The sequence below is a fragment of the Mauremys reevesii genome, linkage group 4, assembly GCF_016161935.1.
Source record: "Mauremys reevesii isolate NIE-2019 linkage group 4, ASM1616193v1, whole genome shotgun sequence".
In the NCBI taxonomy this organism is placed as follows: Eukaryota; Metazoa; Chordata; order Testudines; family Geoemydidae; genus Mauremys; species Mauremys reevesii.
The window spans coordinates 15,180,591-15,204,933 of NC_052626.1; the positions used below are offsets into that span (position 1 = coordinate 15,180,591).

The 24,343-nt window shown below is 45.3% G+C and overlaps 1 protein-coding gene across 2 annotated transcripts in view; it reads left to right on the top strand.

Annotated features, from left to right (window-relative positions):
- The window catches only part of RHOJ (ras homolog family member J), a 134,710-nt gene that overhangs the window by 102,146 nt on the left and 8,221 nt on the right, over nt 1–24,343 (top strand). For both annotated transcript variants that reach the window (XM_039537108.1, XM_039537109.1), the window contains 3 exons: nt 11,725–11,783; nt 21,283–21,447; nt 24,183–24,278. In XM_039537108.1, coding sequence (XP_039393042.1) covers nt 11,725–11,783; nt 21,283–21,447; nt 24,183–24,278 — 320 coding nt within the window. The remainder of the gene's footprint in view (nt 1–11,724; nt 11,784–21,282; nt 21,448–24,182; nt 24,279–24,343) is intronic.

Below are 24,343 nucleotides of genomic sequence, written 5' to 3' on the forward strand. Positions count from 1 at the left end.
AAATAATGAGGTCAATGGTTCTGATAAATCATCTTATTTCATTCTGTCTATAAATAACCCGCATCCCGGACTAGGAAGGAACAAGCTCATATTTTCAGTGTTGCATTTGTGTGCTGAAGGCTTTGGGAATTTCCATTCCCTTTCATCTATTTCTGGGCAAGATTTATGCTGTTTGCTCTTTCTAATCCATCTCCACTGCCTGTGTGTTCTTTGTCATGTAAGTTTGCCAACACCAAATTCCATGTGCTCCAGGCACTTTAAAAGATTTATAGCATTTGATATAAGCTGCTTGGATAAAAATGGTTAGCGGACTGGTCTCTCTTTTATTAGCCTTCTCTGCACAGCACGTACCTAGCTGTGGAGAACTGGGAACAATTTATAGAGCTAAGGCCTTGTAAAACACAATGCTATAAGAAGACATACTCGGTGCAAGGCACATATTCTCTGAGGGGGTTGCACTGTCTAGATGAATCCATTTTTATTTGGGAACTGGATGACAGAGCTGTCAGTTGATGTAGGCCTGCTTTTCTAACCTGGCTGTAATGCAAGTTGAGGTGGCTGAGTTTCTCATTAACTCAGTCTGAATTCTCCAACTACTAAAACCAATACAGACATACAGCACACCACAGGGCAGGCATTCCTCATTATACTTACCATCATGCCTGTTTCGGTGCTTTTTAATTAAATCTGAGAGAAGTGGGAGGGGGGAGTTGGAACAAGCAGCCAATCAGCAGAGGGGAAAGAATGTCCAGAAACCAAAAAAAAGGTGTTAGGCAGTGATGATACCATGAGCACCCAAAGGTCCCCCGCAGCCACTGCTTCTTTCAGCATTGCCAATCCCAAGCATTTGAAAACCATGGCTCAGATCCCAAAAAATCATGAGATTTGGGGAGGCTCTTTTTATTTGCCTTCCAGTTTATTTGCCTTCCAGGTCTTTAGGGTACACCCAGGTCACATTTTCAAGCTTTTCTCAGCAGCAACGAAGGCTAGAAACAAACTTGTGGGGAAAAAATGAAAGCTGAGATTCTCACAGAATCACCTGACTCCAGGAGGTGGGGCTTAGGGGAAAAAACAGATATTGTGTGATTCATGATAAAATCATCAGAGTTTTCATAAAGAGCCAAGGCACTGTTTGGAGTTATACGCAGGGAATACCAAGCAGGTGGAGGGAAGTAATGTTAACCCTAGATATGGTATTAGTGAGACCATGACTGGAATACTGTGTCCAGTCCTGGTTTCCATACTTTAAAAAAGATGTTGAAAAACTGGAAAGCGTTCAGAACAAAGCTACAAACATGATTCGAGATCTGGAAAACATGCCTTATACTGAGACACTAAAAAAGAAAATTCTATTTAGTTAGGTCAGACTTAATGTAGTTAGGTCAGATGTAACGATCCCCTCTGGCCTTAAAACCTCTGTGAATCTGAAGGCAAAAGCAATGACCTCAATAAGTCAAAAGCTACATTTAGGGGTTAAGATATAGCTAAATCCACTCAAGACCTTATTATGGCCTCACCTCAGGAAACACTCTGTGACCATTCTTCAAACCTTTTAAATGTCAGACAAAACAAAAAATGCACTCTGCGCGACACAAAACTCACCTTTTGATGCTGTGACTGAGAATGGTGTGGCTAATGCCAGTCTGCTTCAAGCTATTCTGAGAACTTCTTCTGGAAAACGTTAACCACCGAAGATGTATACGGTTTGTAGTTTTGACATTAGATGGTTACAGGGACAATTAAAGAAAGACTGTTAGTTCATTTTATACCCAAAATCCTGATTTTAGGCCAATTAAGGTGCAAGGTAACATGCTTGTGGTTTTTCCTTCAAAAAAGATTACTCTGAAGTTGCAGGCTTTAAGACTGTGACAGGAACCAATTTGCCCACGATCCAATCTTGTTTATTTTAAGGGAGCAAAGTGGGAACACAGCTCTAGCAACCCATGAGTTAATTTCCTGGTGACGATTCAAACATACAGAAGTAACGAACGGTTGGGCACGCTGACTATTGCAAACCAATGGATCTTGGAGGCTCTCTGACTGTGAGCACAGGAACCCAATAACTCCTATTCCTGTCTGGGGTTCATTTGCAATTAGATGTTTTAATATTGCATTCAATGAAAGCAAAGGAAATATTTATAAAGGAGGAAGGATACAGAAGCAGGGGAGGAAAGACAAAGTACACACCTGGGAGTCAGCAGGCATTAGCGCTAAATTGACCTGCTTGTTACTCTTTTCTTGAGCGACACTGGGCAAGTAAGTCGGTCCAGGTTTCAAAATGGCCTCTAATTCCAGGTGCCCAGCTGCAGACACATAGGGGGTCTGATTTTCAGAGGGCTGGTGTTTATTCTTGAAGGGTATATGACCAAGATGCTTAATCGACATAGCCGGGGATCTAGAAGACCTCTGTCTGCCAAGTTCACCACCCAAAAGCTACAAAACCATTCAATCATCATAGTTTGGCCAGAGCAGCTAGTAGATGAAAATTTACCTTCGTTTATATATTGTTATCCCAAAACTTATGAAGCTCCAGTTCACGCTTCTGCAAATGAGTCTGTATCACAGGGGTTCTCAAACTGGGGGTTGGGACCGCTCAGGGGGTCACGAGGTTATTACATGGGAGGTCATGAGCTGTCAACCTCCACCCCAAACCCCGCTTTGCCTCCAGCATTTATAATGGTGTTAAATATATAAAAAAGTGTTTTTAATTTAAAAGGGGGGGGTCGCACTCAAAGGCTTGTTATGTGAAAGGGGTCACCAGTAAAAGTGTTTGAGAGCCACTGCTGGATCACATCTAATGACTTGATAACACTTCAACAAGCTGTTGCTGGGGGGGGCAAATCTAGCTGGGGCGGGGGCGCCGGCGGGCGTGCTCCTGCCGGAGTCTGAGGTCCGCGCGCGCCGGGCCGGACCGACCGGGACCGGACCGCGGGCATGACTGCGGCGCGGCGGTCCGCTCTCGGGGCTGGCCCGCCGCAGGCGCATGACCGAGCAGTGCGAGCGAACCCCCCCCCCCGCCCGGACCCCGCGTGCCGCCGGCGCTGTTCCCGCTCCGTCCCGGCGCTCGGTGGAGCCTCGCTCCAGTCATGGCCGCGCGGTCCCGTCCGCCCCGGCTCTCGAGCTGCCGCGCGGGCTCAACAGCCGGGAGGGGGGAGGGGAGAGAGGGCGCGGGCAGCACACACAGCTGCCTGGGGCAGCCTATTTTCTAGAGCCGCCCCTGTAACACTTATATGCTGGTTTTGGTTTACTGAAATAATTCAGGATGGTCTAAGAACAGCTGGTGCAAGAGCAACAGGCAACAGTAGATTAATAGCAGAATATAAACCAACAGCAGGGTTTATGAACCTGGAAAAGCAGCTGCAACCTAAGTTCCCTCTAAGCTGTGCAGCAGGTTATCAAGGCTCTGCAGCCGCAGAGACCTGGACTAGAGAGTGGTATGGGGCATGCAGGGCTGCGGCGGGGAGAGGCACCTCTCTCCCTCCCTCAGCCCCGGCCCCGGCCCCAGAGCTGCCGCGGTGGGGACAGGCAGTCTCTCCCAGCCCTCAGCAGCTGAGGCAAGAGAGGACTGGAGGGAGTCCTCTCTCCCCGACACAGTGACGGGGCAGCCTGCACCCCAAACCCCTCATCCCTGGGCCCATCCCAGAGCCTGCACCCTCCAGATGGAGCCCTCACTCCCTCTCAGCCCAACCTTCTGCCCCAGCTCTGAGCCCCCTCCCGCACTCTGAACCCCTCATCCCCAGCCCCACCCCAGAGCCCGAACCCCCCTCCACCTCAATGGTCTGCTCCAGCCCTTGAACCCCCTCCCACACTCTGAAACCCTCAGCCCCACCCCCACCACACATCACCTCCATACTGGTGCACATAAAATACATGCCACACACGGATGTAAAAAATTGGAGGGAACATTGGCTGCAGCTCATAGATATGCTAGTTGCTGTAGTCACTGCTATGACCGCTGTCTACAGAGTGGACATGCTGAGTCGTCGCTCACACTGCAGAGGCATGCAGCTCATGCATGTGAGATCTTCACTGGAAGAATCAACTAATTCACCTCTGATGTCTGTTTCACAAGCACCATGTCCATGACATGATGGAAGTTCTATTACCAGAACATCACAATGCAGACATTATGTTACACAAGTGTAAGCCTTCTGCCAGGTGGAGTTGGCAGTGACAAGGGATGGGTTCAATATCTAGGGGTTCCTTTTTAACAATACAACTCACAACCAGCTCGAGCCCCCACCCAGTAACCTGGGAAAATAACACACCACGCCAGGAGCCTCAAATACTTCCCTTCTTGTAAGCACTCAGTCGGTGTGTAGAAAAAAAAAGTTTTAATAAAAAGGGGAAAGTAACCCAGCATTAATTTGAGAAAGTGCCACAAGCATGATTCAGAAGCATATGACCAAAACACCCACCCCAAAGTATGTTGGGCACTGTCCTTCGCCTCAGGTTCTCACCTTGCAGCAAAAAAGTCCAACAAACAAAAGTTCCTCTAATGTGCCCCTCCCACCACTGCACCCCACTCACAGCTGTTGTCCTTGTTCAGTGAAGACCCAGAGTTCAGAGGTGCATTCACGTGAAATCACCTCCTACCCTGACCAGAGGGCATGGGAGAAAAGCACCTCAGCTGCTCTGCCATCATTCACTCCTCCACTACCACCTCTGGATATCTTGAGGCCATAGCACTTAACACAGCTCTCAGTGATTTCATCTGTTAATGGGGGAGCCTCAATACTAGTGTGAGCTGGGTAGTCTCCTTCAGTAGAGAAACTATCCCATAGCAGGTCTAATGCTTAGACCTAGTTACCAGCGATTTCACCTCTAGTGATCCACAACAAAAGACTCTCAACTGAGTCTTAACCAGCTGTGTCATTACACAATGGGGAGGATGACAATCAAATGGTGCCTAAGACCCCACTGCCAAGTAAAGGCACCTGTCCCCACCTTCTCTCATCTCCACTGAGCTTTGGCACCCCTGTCCCCTGCTTAGTGAGTACAGTTCAGGTGAGGGTGAACCCTTCAAGCAGGCCATGCCAAGCACAGTTCTGCTTCCCTTGATTCATATAACACTTTATTACCTCTCCCCTGACCCCAATAACAAAGTGATTTGCAATCCAGCACCAGCCAAAAGTGATCATTTGGGCAAAGTGACTCCATCATGCTGTGCATCTAGACAGAGTGGGTGTGTCTATGCAAACGAGGTTAGTTCCTTTAGTCTTCTCCCCCACCTCATTAATAAATGTCAGGTGAGAGCCCATTCAGACCCTGCTTAAACAAGTGTCAGAAGACCTCCCAATTATTTGAATTGTTAATGATTTGGTAATCCCCATGTTTGGGAGCCGAACAATTCACAGGCAAAGCCAGAATTCAGGGTACAGCAGGCTATCTGCATCCTAATTTAAATTCATGTCAATAAACCAATTCTACTAGTGGGAGAGGAATATGTTACATAGTGATAATGAATTCAAGAAAGATATTTCCTAAGATGATGAGAAAAAATGAAAGATTTTTCAACAAAAAGTGAGGAGGAAAAACTGCACCTAAACTTGGGAGAAGAAAGAGAGAGAGATGACTCATGCTACATAGCAACCTGCCACAGAATTGGGAATGGACAGTAAATCCAGACAGAGACGGGGATTAAAACTCCAAGTGCATGGTGTAGCCTGGGCAGACTGAGGAGGAAGTTTTCAAAAATAGTCTAAGACTCAGTGACTTTCAGTGCTACTGATTTCAGTGGAACTTAGACACTTTTGAAAATTTTACTCTGTGCCAATTTAATGGTAGATTCCTAAGAGCTGTCTGTCTCATTTACACTTTGACAACAATTCTATAGCTTGTCATGCCAACACCATATTATTTAATTGAATAGAAACCTGTGCGCCTTGCACCACCTTACCTATCTGCCAAAAAGGTAATGGGATGGCATGGGTCATTTTTTGTCCATGATTTCTGTAGATGAAAAAAACAACAAATAAGGTGGCTGTTGCTGACTTGCAGCTGATATGTCTGAGGGCTTGTCTACACTACAAAATTAAGACAACTTTATCTAATTCAACCTCGAGCCCCCGAATTAATGAAGTCGATTGAGCATGGTGTGGCCACGCACATTGTCTCAATGGAGTGCGTCCTCATTAGCAGCGCCTGCATTGATGCACAAAGCAGTGCATTGTGGGTAGCTATCCCAAAGTGCAACTTGCCACAGTGTGTTTTTGGGAAGTTTGTGCAATGCCTCATGGGATCAAAACATTGTCGCAGGGGAGAATGGGAACATTGCATCAGCATCCCATGATGCACTGTGCTCCCTTCCTCACATCAACAGCAAACAAGCCAGAGGTTTTCACACCTTAAAACTTCCACGCATATGCCATAACCCCAGAAGCATGGAGCCGGCTCAGCTGTGTGCTCTTGCTGTGAGCATCTCAAACACATCACACCTTCTCCTGCAGTGTTTCCAGAGCCAAAGTAGGGTCTGCAGTGTGGAACATAGCAATATCCTGCAAGCAGCCCTGCTGCAAGCCATTGAAAAAAAACAAATTCACAGTTGCTGATGGCAGTCACAGAGCAGCTGCACTCTGTTGAGCACTGTTTCTGATCCCGTGAAACAAGCTCTGGCTGGTGGGACCACATCGTTTTGCAGGTATGGGATGACGAGCAGTGCCTGCAGAACTCTGGAATGCAGAAGTCCACCTTCCAGGAACTTTGTGCAGAGCTTTCTCCTGCCCTGCAGTTCAGCAACACAATGGGAGCTGCTCTGACAGTGGAGAAGTGAGTGGCTATCGCTATTTGGAAGCTTGCAACACCAGACAGTTACCGGTCAGTAGGGAATCAATTTGGAGTACGTAAATCAATCATGGGAGCTGCTGTGCTCCATGTGTGCAGGGCCATTAATCGACTTCTGCTACAAAGGATAGTGAGTCTGGGAAATGTGCAGCACATAGCGGATGGTTTTGCCGCAATGGGGTTCCCTAATTGCGGTGGGGCGATAGATGGCACACTTATCCCCATCTTGGCACCAGACCCCCTTGCCAAAGTGTACATAAACCAAAAGGAATACTTTCCAATGGTGTTGCAAGTGCTGGTGGATCACAGGGGACATTTCACCGACATCAACGTAGGATGCTCAGGAAAGGTTCATGACTCGTGCATCTTTAGGAACTCGGGTCTGTTAAAAAAGCTGCCATCTGGGACTTTCTTTCCAGATGACAAAATTAACATTGATGACATTGAGATGCCTATAGTTATCCTGGGGGACCCAGCCTACCCCTTGCTACCATGGCTTATGAAGCTATACACTGGCTGTCTGAACAGCAGTAAGGAATGGCTCAACTATGGGCTCAGCAAGTGCACAATGGTGGGTGAATGTGCCTTTGGTCATTTGAAAGGGTGCTGAAGAAGTCTACTAACAAGGTTGGACCTTAGTGAGGAGAACAGCCCCATGGTTATAGCTGTCTGCTGTGTGTGCCATAATATCTGTGGAAAAAAAAGGGGAGAAATTTTTCACAGGGGTGGGCAGTTGAAACAGATCACGTGGCAGCCATTTTTGAGCAGCCAGACACCAGGGAAATAAGAAGAGCCCAGCAAAGAGCGTTGTGTATCTGCGAGACTTTGAAAAGCCATTTCAAAAATGAGTCACAGTAATGTGAGCTGCTTGTCGGCATTGTGCTTTCCCAAACCTTCACCTGGCTTGTATCACTGTCCCTGTAAAACCAACCCCCCACCCGAGCTCACTGCTTCTAATCAATAAAGAACATTTATTTCTTGAATTCATTTACTATATTGAACAAACATAGGTAAAGAGGGAGACCAGAAAGAAAAGGTACCCTTGGGGAAAAGGAGTTGTAAAGTTGGAATGGGAGAAACATTTTCAGCTGTGTAACATAACACGCATTCCAGACCATCAAAGGTCTGTGAATGGGCACCTTCTATTCCTTGTACTCCCCCGCCCCACCCCGAGTTAAGTGAAAGTGATCATGGACTTTTCGCCCATGCCTCATGGAACGCTTGGGAGAGGGTAATTCTGCACCAGCAATGCTGGCTGGCTGTCCACCGGGGTCTGCAGAGGGACTCTACCCTCCTGCTTCTGTTCCTGCAGTTCAACCAGAAGCCTCAACATGTCTGCTTGGTCCCTCATAATCCGAAGCGTCTCATCCTGCACCACACGCTCTCGCTCATTGGAAGCTTTCCTGCTCTCCACATCCATGTCTAACTTCTCAGACAACAAAAACCTCCATGCTCTCAGCTCTGCATCAGTGGTCCTGGAAGCATTCATTATCTCGGTGAACGTCTTCCCACGTTCTCTTTCTCCTCCTTCTAATCCCTGAAAGTCCGCTTTCGGTGTTGGTGACCCACCGAAGGACACATTTCCAGCTGTCAGTCAGGGGGAAAAAATAAAGAAGCCATTGTACATGAATAAAATATTTCCATAGCAAGGCCGTTTTCATTAAAAAAATAAAACACCCTTATTACAGTAGGTGCAAGCCATAACCTAATCAGAATCCGTAACCGTTCACTGTGCCATTTTGCTGCTCCACCCATGGTGAGTAACCCCCCTCCATCTCCCCCTGGGTCATGGGTGACCACACTTTTAATGAAGTTTATGGCACGCTCATGTCGGGAGCACAGGTAGCTCGTCGAACAATGGCCCTTCCCCATAGCACTAAAGCTGTTTTCATTCCCAAATTGCGGAATCTCTCATGTGGTGCCCCAGTCCCCTATCAGCCATTTTAAACGACTTGCCGACCCATGCCAAGCACAGTAAAGGCACATTAGCGGCCACGTGGTTTGGCGATCTGGAATGTCAGGGGTGGGTCTATATGCCCTTTTTTTCCATGTAAGAGCACTTTTAATGAGAACTTCCCCCCTTTCCCCTAGGCAACCCTATGTGATATCAGTCTCCTGACGGTCACAGAGGTGGAAAGGAAGGAGATGCTGCAAGCGTCTGTGTATATACCGGCGGCTTCCTTTGACCTAATTATGTAGTGTAGAACAGGCCTTATTTATTTCAGTCCAAGTTCTAAACATAACACTTGACCACCACCTCTTTCCAGGTAGTACTGCTCAGGTAGTGCAATGCTGATGCAAAACTCCCCTAAGTGGATGGGTGGTGAACCCCTGAGTGGTGTCAGATTAACACGGCCAGTTCTGCTCTTGCCTCAGGGGGACATTCCGTGGTAGGCCAGTGGCAGAAGAGTGTAGCTGAAGCACATTGCACACCAATGGGCTTGGGCTAGTAGAGCATCCTCAGGGGAGCTGTCGCAGCAGCATTTAGGCTCCTTCAAGTTATGTTGGGGCCACACCAGCCCCCAGCTCCCCTGAATGCAGCATGAAAAATGGCTTTGAGCCACTTCTCCATCCCTCTTCGCTCCTGTACCAGTCACAGCCAAGGTGGAACCGAGAATCTGGTCCTCACTATTCCAGCAGTATGATCCATTGTATTTTATATGAGGTGGTCAGCTTCATTAAGTTTATACTTCAGCTGAGCTACCCAACTGTTTTGCAAGCTAGTAAACCTGCTGAATAATCAAGCTGTCCAACAACACTGGCAGAGATTTCTAAGTGTAACAGATGGCATCCCAAGTTATGCCCTGTATCGGGGTACACTTACTGCTGTGACACCTCTTCATGGCTACATCTAGGGAACAACTCTATCCCAGTCTGATGCCCCCTTTGGTCTCTCACTCATGCTGCATCCTCGGTCACGCTCCAGGAGTTGCTGTGCTGCTTCTTTGTGAACCAGGACGCTCCCTCTTAGTGGCTTGGCCTTCCAGCCATGGCACTATGTGTTTTCACTCTTCTGGGGTTTCAAAGTCTCTCCATATGAACTGTCTCAGGTCCAGCTCACCGCCCAGACTGTGCCACTTCCCCAGTGGCTGGTAGGGGAACCCGGGCTCATCCACTACTCTGGGTTCCAGCCCAAGACCCTCTAATCAGCGACCAAGATCTGCACTGTCCTGAACCTTGCCACCATTTCCCTGGGACTCTTGCTTCACCACCTCTCCAGATACACCCTATCCTCAGGGCCAGGATCCCAGGGTTTTCCTGCTTAGCTGGGTGCCATCCTCCATTAGTGATTGTTTATCAAGCCTAATTCTCCCTCAGGTGTTTCTTACCAGGTTAACTGGCATCTTCTGAGCCTCATCAATGCTTCCCAGTCTAGTATGGGGTCAACAGCCCATCACAGTTCCCCACAGCAGCAAAAATTAATTTCTGAAATGCTGTGGGTACTTTTCATCTGCAAAAGACCCATCATGTAAAATCATCAGCTAAGGCCTATGTGATGATTTCAAGTCCCATATTTTCTCAATGTTAACTATTAATCTTTCCTAGATCTTATTAATTTTAGAAGATGACTAGCGAAAAAGTATCAAAGATAGCCCTCCCCAGCCACATCTCCAACATGCATCAGAGTCCCTTCGCCTGCATGTTTTAAGACATCCTGGTATCCTGTACACCCAGTGAATAATTTTGAACAACATTGTTCTGAGATGTGACTCTCCTGATACATGCTTAAAATCTTTTCCCACTGACTAAGGGGGGATTGAATTCCCAATTCTCTTCCCACGCAGAACTTTAATGATTTAAGCACATTAGCTGGATAACTAAACTCTATTAAAGCAGAGGACATTTTAGATGAAATGATGTTGATTAGAGAGATCAAATTATAAAGGATATTGTGGAAAAGGTCCGTGGAAATCAATGGTAAGACTCCAGTTGACTTTAATGAGCTTTGGAGCAGACCCGGAGAGCCAGTATTGAATTTGACTCTAAGCGCATATGTGCTGAAGTACAGAATTTGATCATTAAAGCAAGTCATCAGCCCTATTGTAAAATCTGGTCAATATGCTGGAAAACGTTTGACACTTAAGATTACCCTCCTGTTTTCAAAGTGTGCATGAAGCACAATGATTTGTAACACTGTCACTGTATTAACTGGTATTGAACATCACCGCATTCAAAAAAGAGAGATTGAGCAAAAAAAGTAATGCATTTGCACTGCTCCAGACTGAGGGCTGCCCAGTTCCAAATACATCATTGTTTCACAGCTCTGGAATTGAGGAAGAAAAAAAGTCTGAACAGAGAAAACACCAAGACCAGACATAACCCAAACAGACTTGGTGGGGAGGAAGGTTCCCTGTGCTTTGGACTCCTAATGATTTGCTGGTATCAGCTGGTGGTCTCATAGAGATTAGCAAATGTCCTTAGATCTCTGAATACCCAAACAGCAGCAGTGCTTGCAATTCGTCTGTCTCAGCGGTTCTCAAACTGCGGGTCGGGACCCCAAAGTGGGTCACAACCCTGTTGTAATGGAGTCGCCAGGGCTGGTGTTAGACTGGCATCTAACAGGGCTCAGGTTACAGGCTCTCCTCCCTTGGGCTTTGATTTTGGCCCACTGCCCGGGGTGGTGGGGCTCAGGCTTTCCCTCCCCCGCACCCAAGATCATGTAGTAATTTTTGTTGTCAGAAGGGGGTGGGGGTCGCAATGCAATGAAGTTTGAGAAACCCTGATCTATCTATTAAGAAATGAGAGTTCAACCCAAACCATCTGCTTTTGTTGTGGCCTTAGGTTGCCTTCATTTTGAGATGATTGTCAGCTTAGTTTAGGGTTCACATGGTAAGGCGCATGCTAATCTGCCTTGCACTAGGATACGTAGTTAAAAAATGTAAAATCATAACTACTGGCTGGAGCTTGTGTCTCAACCTCTCTGTTGTTTCTCTCTTCCAGTGACTGTGACTGTCGGAGGCAAGCAGCACTTGCTGGGGCTATATGATACTGCAGGGCAGGTAAATTGTTTTACCTTCTTTTCCTTTCTGATTTTTATTACACACAATTTTTTCCATATAAAAAAATAGCATCAGTACTATTTTATGATGGCTGAACTGATTACCCGTTTCTTACGCAGAGATTTCAACACAAAAAACATGCCATAGACTGAATTTTTCTAACTAAAAATAAAACCAGGCTAAACTATTAGGTCTTTTACACCTCTGACTTCTGTCACAGGCACAGAGCTCTCTAGTCAACGATTACTAATGGTTTTCATGTAGCGGCAGCTGAGATACAGCCAATATTTCCTATCCTGAGTATAGAAAATAGCAAATATCCAATACAACTCTGTGCGGTAACTCTCAACAGCTATTAACTTTTAAATGGCAACCACTGTAGGTAATCTTCAACAGATACCTATCAGTGAAAGACAGTCACTTACAATATAGCCTCCAATGTCTATGCCCAGTCTAAATTTACGTAACGCAATTTATGAGGCTTTTACCATTTCCCTTGCCAGACTATTCCCTGGTCTAACAGACGTTATTTTGAGAAGAGTACATGCACCTAAACCCCGTGGCTGTCCCAGTAATCCAAATTAATTAACAGAGAAAAAATGTAGAGAATTTTTTATTAAGCATCTCATTCTCTTGCTGGTGAATCTTTGTTTACATTGTTGGATCTGCAAGATCCTTAGAGAAGCAGCATCTAGTACTACAACGAGGCCTTTTATTAGCAACTGTGGAATTAAGACAATGGCGACTCCAGTTTATAAACTTTGCCCTTTCATTCTTCTCTCCCCTATATCAGTCATAGGGGAACACTGTTATTCCACAGAACATGATGGACTACTCTCTATTCTCAATCATTGTGTCCACACAGAACTTGCACTGGTTTAACTAAATTGGTTTAAATATGCCACCTTGAGTTAAACCACTGCAATGTTCTCATGTAGACAAGCCTGTGTCATTATCATTTCACCAGCCATTTGGAAGCATCCATTCCCAAAGTCAACTTGTCTGAAAGGAGAGCACTGGGACCTTAGTCAGTGCCACAGAAGTCAGTAGAAAAGCTTCAGTTGATTTCAGTGGACATTGGATAAGGCCCTGGATTAGCCGATGCTTCCAGCTCAGAAAACAAGCAGGAAACCTACAACTATTGCATTCTCACTTGCCCTTGAGCACAATAGGCGTGAAAAGCACCATGACATGTCACTGGGGGGCACTGTTGCCTGAAGTGCAGAGGGCCCACACAAAGTTCTAGGCACCATGTGGGTCTCACATCAACCCTGCCTGCATTTGTATGCGCATCTTACCAATGTGTGTGAAACCATCATTTTTGATTGGACAAGACTCACATGAACCAGTAGCCGACTTTCTTCAGTACTGAGCCTCACCTCTGCTTGGTGGTCCAGCAAAGGCCAACTCTAGCAAACTTCAGGGCACAGCACAGATATATTAGGACCTGATCCTTCAAACGCTGCCAGGCATAATAAATGTAGTAGCAGACACCACACTACTGAGAATACTGTTACACAGATTAATAATATTCAGAGACCCCAAGCACTGCAGAGAAACAGATGGTCACTCCAATACGCACTACACCTGTAGTAGGGGCTTGCAAGATTGGGTCCCTTCTGGTTTTGCTTTTGCCTGATTTGTGTTTTGTCTATTTTATTCCTTCCACACTGACTGCTCCTATTTCTGTAGGCAGCACCAGTTACTGAGTGCTATCTATAGCGGCTAGTTTTATATCCATTATGGTTGGTTTGTCCTTTTTTAATAGCTGATCTAAAAATAATGAATTGAAACAGACTACCTACAAATCAATACTAAAAATAACTAATATAGACTGTGAGACACACTCTAGGCCCAAGCAGATGCCTAAATACAGTAAGACAAGCCCACACAGCCTGTTGCATGGCCACACCCCACAGTCACATATACTGAGAGGCAGGTGATCCAATGCATAGGATCAACTGGATTCTAGTTCCAACTCCACCTCTAGACACATCACCTTAATATGCCTCTCTTTCCACTCCTTCCCCCACACCTCGTCTTATCTAAAATGTAAGCTCCTCAGGGCAGGGTCTGTCTGTGAGTATGTTTGTGTTGCCTAGCACAATACGGTCTGTATATATTTGTCAGGGCATCTAAGCACTACCATGCTACAAGTAATAAATAATAATAACCTATCACATAATTGCACGTGCAATCAGGGAATGTGCACATTCAATTACCCACTTTGCACACGCAAAGGATCGTTCGTTCACCCAGATGCAGGATTCTGGGTGTGCTCACGTTTTGTGCCCTTCTGCAGTAATGCAGGGCTATGAAAATCTGGCCAGAATTTTATTCATGCCTGAGTTTACCACTTCTGTTAGGCTAATCCAGAACCGTAACATTATTTTAACATGTTTTGTGTATACTCCACCTGTCACCCACTCTGTCAATGACACTTCCTTTTATTCGTTTTCCCGAGCCAAAAGAAAACACTAAGCTGTGAATCTAGCTGACAGAAATGTGTTTTCCCCTCCTTTTTGACAATCATTTTGCCATCTCTCGTGACGAAGTTCAAGTTAGCCCAGGCATGCCTGTCTCCAAGTGACACTCAATGACTGTAAGTGACTTGTCAGAACCATTTTCATTTTAGATTTCAGTGCAAAGGAGACGGTCATTGAGTCAAGACATTACGGAGCATGAATCACTTTGTGATTAATAGATCATATCTTAAAGGAGTCCAGAAGGTTGCTCTTTCCCACATGCTGTTGCGGGAATGACAGCTCATATGGGTTCACTGCCCCCGACACACACACACCTCCTTGAGTTGTGTGGCTTTCCAAAGAAAATCGACATGAAGTCAGAGCTAACAATAATGCTTGACATTGGCATGCTCTAAAACACATGCTGATGAACAAATAATTTTAAAATGTACCCTGGTGCAGCATTACCCTCTTACCATGGGAGGAGCTTCATTAGCTACTGAAACAGGGGCTGTGAGGTTGTCTCTCTCCATGGTAGTCTGGCCCCCCCTCCTGAATAACTTTACTGGAAGAGAGACTGTAGGGTAAGAAGGTGCCTGTGACAGTGACACTAGAATAAGGATGTAGCTGGGTCCCAGGCCTGAACTCCACAGAAGCAAGGTCCCAGGCACTGCCATTAGCACAGAGCACTAACAGAACTAATGGCATTTTCCAGCCTTCCAACACTATAACCCTGGTTTAACCAGGCGATTTTCAGAGATCTGAAACTCAAAAAAAAAAAAAAAAAGTCCTACAAAAAGTGGAGACTAGGTCAGATTACAAAGGATGAATATAAAACAACCATCACAACTATGTAGGGACAAAATTAGAAAGGCCAAGGCAGAAAATGAGATTAAACCAGCTAGAAACATAAAGGATGAGAAGAAAACATTCTACAAATCCATTAGAAGCAAGAGGAAGACCAAGGACAGGGTAGGCCCATTACTCAATGAGGGGGAAAAAACAATAAAAAAATGTGGAAGTGGCAAAAGTGCTAAAGAGCTTATTGTTTTAGTTTTCCCCAGAAAGTTTAGTAGCAATTGAACATTTAACATGGTGAACACCAGTGAAAATGAGATAGGATCTGAGGCTAAAATAGGGAAAGGACAAGTCAAAAATTACTTAGACAAGTTGAATGTCTTCAAGTCGCCCAGGCCTGATGAACTACATTCTAGAATATTCAGGGAGATGAATGAGGAGGTATCCGATCCATTAGAGATGAAATTTGAAAATGGAAAGATTCCAGAGGACTGGAAGAGGGCAAATATAATGGAAATCAGGACAATCCAGGGAATTACAGACCAGTCAACTTAACTTCAGTACCTGGAAAGATAAATGGAGCAAACAATCAAGCAATCAATCTGCAAATACATAGAAGATAATAAGGTGATAAGTAACAGTTAGCATGGATTTGTTCAGAACAAATCGTGTCAAACCAACCTAATAGCTTTCTGTGACAGGGTAACAAGCCTTGTGGATTGGGGGAAGCAACAGATCTGGTATATCTTGACTTTAGTAAGGCTTTTGATACTCTCACATGACCTTCTTATAAACAAACTAGGGAAATACAACCTGGATGGAGCTACTCTAACATGAGTGCATATCTGGTTAGAAAACCATTCCCAGAGAGTAGTTATCAATGGTTCACAGTCAAGTGGGAAGGACATGTTGAGTGGGGTCCCGCAGGGATCAGTTCTGGATCCGGTTCTGTTCAATATCTTCATCAATTATTTAGATAATGGCATAGAGAGTACACTGATAAAGTTTGCGGATGATACCAAGCTAGGAGGAGTTGCAAGTGCTTTCGAGGATAGGATTAAAATCCAAAATGATCTGGACAAACTGGAGAAATGTTCTGAAGTAAATAGGATGAAATTCAATAAGGACAAATCCAAAGTACTCCACTTAGAAAGGAACAATTAATTGCACACATAGAAAATGAGAAATGACTGCCTAGGCAGGAGTACTACGGAAAGGGATCTGGGAGTCATAGTGGATCACAAGCTAAATACGAGTCAACAGTGTAACACTGTTGCAAAAAAAAAAAAAAAGCAAACATCATTCTGGGATATATTTGCAGGAGTGTTGTAAGCAAGACATAAGAAGTAATTCTTCTGCTCTACTTTGTGCTGATAAGGCCTCAGCTGGAGTACTGTGTCTAGTTCTGGGTGCCACATTTCAGGAAAGATTGGACAAATTGGAGAAAGTCCCGGGGAGAGCAATAAAAATGATGGAAGGTCTAGAAACCAGGACCTATGAGGAAAGATTGAAAAAAATTGGATTTGTTTACACTGGAGAAGAGAAGACTGAGAGGGAATGTGATAACAGTTTCAAATACAAAAAGGTTGTTACCAGGAGGCGGGAGAAAAATTGTTCTCTTTATCCACTGAGGACAGAACAAGAAGTAAGGGGTTTAAATTGCAGCAGTAGAGGTTTAGGTTGGACATTAGGAAAAACTTCCTAACTGTAAGGGTGGTTAAACACTGGAGTTACTTAGGGATGTTGTGGAATCTCCCATTGGAGGTTTTTAAGAACAGATTAGACAAACACGGTCAGGAATGGTCTAGTTATTACATAGTCCTGCCTCTAGTGCAGGGGACTAGACTAAATGACCCCTCAAGGTCCCTTCCAATTCTAAACGTCTGTGATTCTAAGATCATACTGCGTGGGCATGAAAGTAATTCTGAGTCTTTTTAATAAATATTAACAATACCTAGCTCTTACATAGCACTTGCCATCCATAGATCTCAAAGCTCTTTACAAAGCAGGTGTCAATATCCTCATTTGACAGATGGGGAAACTGAGGCACAAAGCGATGACGTGTCATGCCCAAGGTCATCTGGTAAACCAGTAGAAGAACTGCAAGCAGAACCCTTTATCATCCTGAAAGCCAAGATTTCAGGGCATGGGATTGCCCTATGAAAATCAAGACATACCAGGAGGGGGTGGGAGGAACGGATTGTAAAATAGTGGATTAGATTAAGAGTTCTCAACCTACAGGCTGAAACCCCAAGAGGGGCACATGGACAGGTCCAGGGAGGCACCATCACCTTTCCTATCTGTCTGGTTAGATTGGGGCAGGGTGGGTAGGATGTCCTGAACATTTTGCTGCTGTAACCTGGAGGTCACAGTGTGAGAAAAGATCTGGACAACTGGATTAGTTATGTATACAGCTAATGAGTGCATCCACTGTTACTTTAGCTGGGATAAAATCATTTTGATATGCCCCATGCTTTAGGGCACAAATCCAATGGCCAGCTGGGAGCACAGGAACATAGGACTTGTCAGAGTGGATCAGATCCAAGGTCTATCTTGTCCAGGATCCTGCCTCTGACAGTGGCCAGCCCCAGATGCTTGTGAGGTATTCCGGACCCCGTAAAGGTCTAATCCTGATCTCAAAGAGTTAGAGATCAGCAAAAGCCCAACACACAAGCTTTAATATCCCTTCCAAAATTTGTTATAATTAAAAACAACAACTCTGGATATGCCCCATATTCAGCTAAATGCCCAATCCCTTTTTGACTCTTGTTAAGTTCTTGGCCTCAGTGACTTCCTGCAGCAATCCAAAGCTATCCAATGGGCAGGTGATCCCAATGGTTTATTACAGGTTTCCTTCCACCTGCCCCATGAGCAGCTGATAGTGGGCCGTGTCAGATTCAGAATACAAAGCTGATCTCATATGGCAATTCATATGGTCCCAGGGAGTTGGATAACACGAGAGCCCTTGATCTACTCTTCCCGTGACATGCAAGCATAACTCCCATGCTTGTCAGCGTCATCCTGAGCTACTAATGTGTATTGACAGTAGACTACATCCTTGTGTGTAATCTGTATATACCTTTTCTCTTCCAACCTATTGCTTATATAATGTCCCATGCTGCAAACACAAAAGGAGAACAAACTGTCCTCATAAGCTTCAAAGTGACAAGCAAAATAAAATTAAATGAACCTTCTGAAAGGACCTGTCACCATTATGCAGAATGTTCATAGCTTTTTAGTCTGTGATTTTTAACAGCACACTAAGTTTCAGCCCCTCTAAATAGGCAACTCTTGAATTTTTAAAACAGATATATTTAGCCAACTGCTTTCCAAGGTCCCAAATTAAAAAAAGATACATAGAGTATCTGCTGCCACCTTGTGGTTATCCCAAAGATCTGTTTTGTAACAAATAAACCAAAGGTTTCAGAGTAGCAGCCATGTTAGTCTGTATCCGCAAAAAGAACAGGAGTACTTGTGGCACCTTAGAGACTAACAAATTTATTTGAGCATAAGCTTTCGTGGGCTACAGCCCACTTCATCAGACACATAGAATGGAACATATAGTGAGGAGATATATATACATACAGAGAGATATATACATACAGAGAACATGAAAAGATGGGAGGAACTCTTAATCTAATCCACTATTTTACAATCTGTTCCTCCCACCCCCTCCTGGTATGTCTTGATTAATTACGATGAACTGTTGTCAGCAGGAGAAAAAAAAACTTTTGTAGTGATAATCAAGCTAAACCAAAAGTGTATGAAAAGTCAATTGCCAAGCAGTTCCCAGTATCAGCCCATGGTGATTGTGGATAAGTGTGTTTACCCTTGGAGAAGTCATCAGTTTTAATGTTCTGGATGTAAATGATTTCATTGGTTAAAATATCATGTAATAGGGTCGGCATGAGGCCAAGCCTCTGAGACTCACATTATCCCTCCGCCAAGCCACACAAAACTCAGCTGCCAAGATCACCTCATTGTTCCATTAATCAGATACCGGCCCTCCACTGCATCAAGTGGAAGGTTCTTGTCATCCTCTAGCATATGTCCATCCCTCCCTGCTTTGTCTCTTGTCAGTCACATCATGTTCTCTGCCCCACCAGCAGTGGTGTGGCCTCATTTAGCTGATTCTCCCACAAGTGTCTTTGCATTTTCTTTCGTGCTAATCCCTGTACATGGAGCATCCTCCCTGCTCTGATAGGACAGGCCATTTCCTCTCACCAATCAATCCCTCCTCGAGACCCACCTCTGCCTTGACCCCTACAAAACATTGGCCAGTTAATAATCACTAGATAGGGAAGCAGCTGGGGAATGTTTATACTTTTTTTAAAAAGTCGGTGGCAAAGGGATACTAGCAGCGCTTGGGCCAGCCAGCACCCTGCCAAGCCTACTAGAACACAGTAGCCCATTACCCCGCTCTTTGTCTTTCAGGATAGAAACTGCATTTTCCGTTACCCTTGCACAGTGCATATGTGATGGCCACCGTCTTGGCTGATACCAGGGATTGAACCAGAAACCTCCAGGGCAAAAAGCTTAAGTCTGCACATTTTAAGATGGTGGGTAGGCAGTATAGCTAACACCTGGAACAGCTTCACAATCTAGGTGCAGAGGGACACACAGCACCTCACCGAGCAGTGGGTGACCCTACACATTTGGGGGGAGGGGGTCCTAGTACTTACTCCAGCAGCTGGGATATCTTGGTCAACCAGACCCCTCTGCATTCTCCTTCTCCAGTCCTGCCCCATGCAGAGTCAGGGTGGTACAAGATGCATGGGGAAGTTCACACCTCTCAGAGCTATTTCTTCAGGCTGTCTGCAGACTAAGGCTTAGTCTACAATAGCAACTAAGTATAACTACGTAGTTATACCAACCTAACCCCTCCACAGACAGTGCTGTGTCGACTGGAGGGCTTCCGCCTCTCAGGGAGGTGGATTAACTACACCGATGGGAGAAGCTCTCATGTCAGTGCAGGTAGCATCTTCACTAAGCACTTCAGCTGTGCAGCACTGTAAGTGTAGACAAGCCCCAGGCAGATCTCTCAGCCTCAGTTACACTCAATTCATATTTTCAAGCTTTTCTTCACAACCATGAGAACTTACATGTCTTAAATTCTGATATAATCACATGACTCCAGGTGCTGGAGCCCTAGGCACAGGCTGATATTGCTTGTGTCTTAATCCAGCCCTGGCATAGGGGTTATCATTTGTTCCCATGCTGTGTTTTTATACATTTGCTGAAGGAAACAGGTAACTTTACAAGTAATTTTTGAACCACTTGCAGGAAAATTGGGAAACACTAGCTTCCACCCAGACTCTCCAATATGAATTTCACTTGTCCAAGAATGGGCCTGTGAGATTCCATATGCTGTTACTCCAGACCCATTTATCCATTTCACATGGATTGCAAAGTCCAACTCTCGAGACTGGGAAGAGACCCAAATTTGTCCTTCTAACAAGCTTCCCTGTTATCAAATCAGCTAACTACATGGAACATCTGTGCTTTGAGGTAACTGAATGCTGCTCTCTGCACAGCCTCGGGGGCAACATGACATCTCTTCTCACAAGACAGGGGCCCATGGAAATCTCAAATCACCTTGAGTCACAAACTGGATCCGAGCTGCTGCTAAATTTCCAGGATGAGAGTTTCTCATTCTGATTGACGTGACACTGGAGATAGCATGATCTAACTGAACAGCCCAAAGGCCCATTTTTGTTGTGCATAGTCATGTCTGTAGCATTTTTGAGGTTTTATACACCCTGCACATAACACCTACTGTAAAACGCATGGCGTGAATGTCCTCTACAGATGTTATCTGGCTCCAAGGACAATGGCAGTCACATAAGAATTCCTAGGATTATGGTATATTGAAGGCTGAGGCCAATATGCGCAACCTAAAGAGCTGTTTTTACCCCAAGGTATGTTTTCTTTTACTGTTCAATGGCATTGAAGGCAGCCCCTGTTTAGCTTATCTCCCTTGTACACTAGAATCACTATGAAAACAGAATACCCACACCGCTGCCTGTCTGCACAAAGCCCATGTAAAAGGGGGTTCAGAGACTGACCCAGCTGCGGGATACCTCCACCGTGCCTTTGCAGTGGTCGTTCCACCCCCTGGAACTTATCAGCTCTTATTGACATTCAGTGACAATGTTGGGCAACTCAAAGTGCTTGCAGATGCTTTGTTACGCAGCTTGCATGACCCACTGCTAACACCTGCCTTTGCTCTCTGATAGGAGGACTACAATCAGCTGAGACCCCTCTCCTATCCCAACACGGATGTGTTCTTGATCTGTTTTTCTGTGGTGAACCCTGCCTCTTACCACAACGTCCAGGAAGAGTGGGTGCCTGAACTGAAAGTCAGCATGCCGCATGTGCCTTATGTGCTCATAGGAACACAGGTAGCTACTAACTGGGAAGCCTATTGATCAGCTCAAGGGGTCTGGAACTCTACAGCCAGGTGGGCCTTGTGAAACCTCAAAGCCAGGTGGAACTTACCCAGATTGAGGTTTGGCTGCAGTCCCGGGGTCCCTTGAAAACTCTGCTGTTCTGCACACACCTGCTTCCACCCTGGCAGACCTGATACCAAACTTGCAACTCAAAGCAAACCTCAGGGGCTGCAACTCACATGAACTGAAACAAGCAGGCTTCCCCAAGCCCCATGCAAACGTAATGCATCTAGTTGCCCAACCCTCTGAAGGCTCACTCTGTGGGTTTGTCTACATTGGAGCAGGAGGTATAATTCCCAGGTCAAGAAGACATACCCAGACTAGCTCCAATTGAGCCAACACACTAAAAATAGCGGTGTAGCTGCAGCAGGGCAAGCAGCAGTATGGGCTGGCCACCCAAATACAATCCCGTCTGAAAACCTAGATACATACTCAGGCTGGCGAGTCCACCTCGCTACTCACACTGCCTCGGCTGTACTTCTGTTTCCCGTGCACTAGCTTGATCAGAGCTACCACAGCTATTTCATGCAGGAAATTACAGCTCTAGCTCCACTGTACCCATATTCTGTGTTAGGGGCTCCTCAATATCACTGTGATTTTTAACTAAGCTTTAAATTCATTATATTTTTCTGGAGTGGGGAAGCCATTCCCATATTACATCCCCCAACGTTCACCCCCTTCCCTGAATAGCCTTCCTGGAGCCAACAAGGATTAACAACACAGCTCCTTCTAGACCAGCCAGTCTTGCTGAGAGCACTTTCTTCCCCCAGAGTTTACCTAGGGATTGTCAGAGTGGATAAGACCCATGATCCATCCAGTCCAGTATCCTCTCTCTGACAGTGGCCAGCACCAGCTGTTTCAGAGGAAGGTGTAGGAACCACAGAGTAAACAGACTGGCAAAGCCAGGTCATGGGCAGCCAGACCTAGTGGTCAGTGCCAGAATCCATAGTCAGGAGCCAAGAGTCAGCTGTAGGACATCAGAGGCAGGAGACAAACCACAAGTTTGTAACCACAGTCAGGCTGGGTCAGGATACTAGGGTGTCAGAGGCAGGAGACAAAGCATAGATCAGAACCACAAGTCAGAGATCAAGAAGCTGACACAGGGGAGCAGGAGCAGGAAGCACACAGTCCAGAGCAGGCTGGATCCCAGGTGTTCAGACAGCTTCCTGTCCCTGGCTTAAGTAGGGCCAGAAGGCCAATCAGCTGCTCTGTGGCTCCGCCAATAGGATGTCAGGGGAGGAGCCTCAAACTGGGGCCGGGCTTCATGGGTCCTGGGTCAGCAGCTGTCAGCAGGCTACCAAGAGGAAGGTTGAAGCATGGCCGCTCCTGTGAATCCTGGGTTTGAGCCCTGTGGGTCATGACACAGATGTGGGATAATCTGCCCACCACATTCAGTCTCATCCTGATCCCAAATAGTTGGAGACAGACTTAGGCCCTGAGGTCTAACATCTCTCCCAAAGGAAGGATCTCCCCTCCTTGGAAGAAAGAGACTGACTCAACCCAGAAATCAGACCCAGATCAAGTATTATTGTTGTTCACTCTCAAGCTGTGGAGCAGAGTAGTAGGCACATGACCACCAGTTCAGACCTGTATTTTTTGTTGTCATAATCGTTCTCCAAATGTCATCGGACATCCCCAACTCAGAGGGTCCCTCCTGCCAAATGGGGTAGCCATGAGCTCTGACCTACTGTTGAATGGTCACATTAAGGTGGATACATTCTGTAGAGCTGAGTTTTTTAACATCAATCACTCTGTTGCCAAAACATTTGTGAGATTCAGCTAGGCCAGTTCTGCAGCAACAGCTAACTCACCACATACTCTTTGTGGAGGGTCTAATCCTGCCAAGTATCTCCTGAGAAGCACTGAACACCCTTTGGTGGGAGCTGAAGGTGCTCCTGCCTCTTGCAGGATAGGCCCCAAGCCTATACAAATATTTGGAGAAAAATCAAGGTTTGCCAAATGAGGAAAACTTTTTTTCAAACTTCTAAAAGGATGCTGCAAATACTGGCAAGTTAGAAATACATTTCAGCCTTTATACCAAGATCTTTTGGAGGCAGTTTTGCAGAATAGCATTTCACTGGGCAATTGGTATCCTACTTAGTCCATCTTTACTAAGGTGTAAAAACTCATATTCTCTTTTTAAAAAAAAAACCCGCAGGTGAGACAGTCAGAGATTAATATCAAAGTGACCCACAATTAAATGTTTTGTTTCAGTTCAACAAACCAAAATGTTTCACTTGGGGCAACCTGACCCAGAACTAAATACTTAATTTTAACAGAAAATCAAAAAAAAATTCTGCAAAATCTAAATTTTCCTCTGGAAAATTTCAGTTTTGCAGAAATTGCATTTTCCATCAAAACACATTGATGGAAAATTCCCTACCTGTTCTCAGACATAGAATTAAGCCTATATGCTTCTTACACAATCCTGTTTTCTCTCTTTTCTGCTTTGACCAGAAACTAGAAAGGAGACATTGTGGCCACATGCGTGTGCATATACACAGGGAGAGAGAGAGAGAGATACACATTATGAACCAGCTTTTAAAAAAAATTATCATCTCTAGTAGGGGAGAAATTGGGGGTGTCACTGAAATATTCATCCTAGCATAGGGCTCTGGAGCCAACTCATCCACAGGAATGTTGTGTTTAGTACTGTGTGTGTGTGGTTGTTTTTTTTTTACTACTAGATTGATCTTCGTGATGATCCGAAAACTTTGGCTCGACTACTTTATATGAAGGAGAAACCCCTCACTTACGAACATGGAGTGAAACTGGCTAAAGAGGTATCATTGTTTTGCATGACCCTATTGTTAGGACCCAGGCTGCAGAGTAGTTTGGCCATAACTTT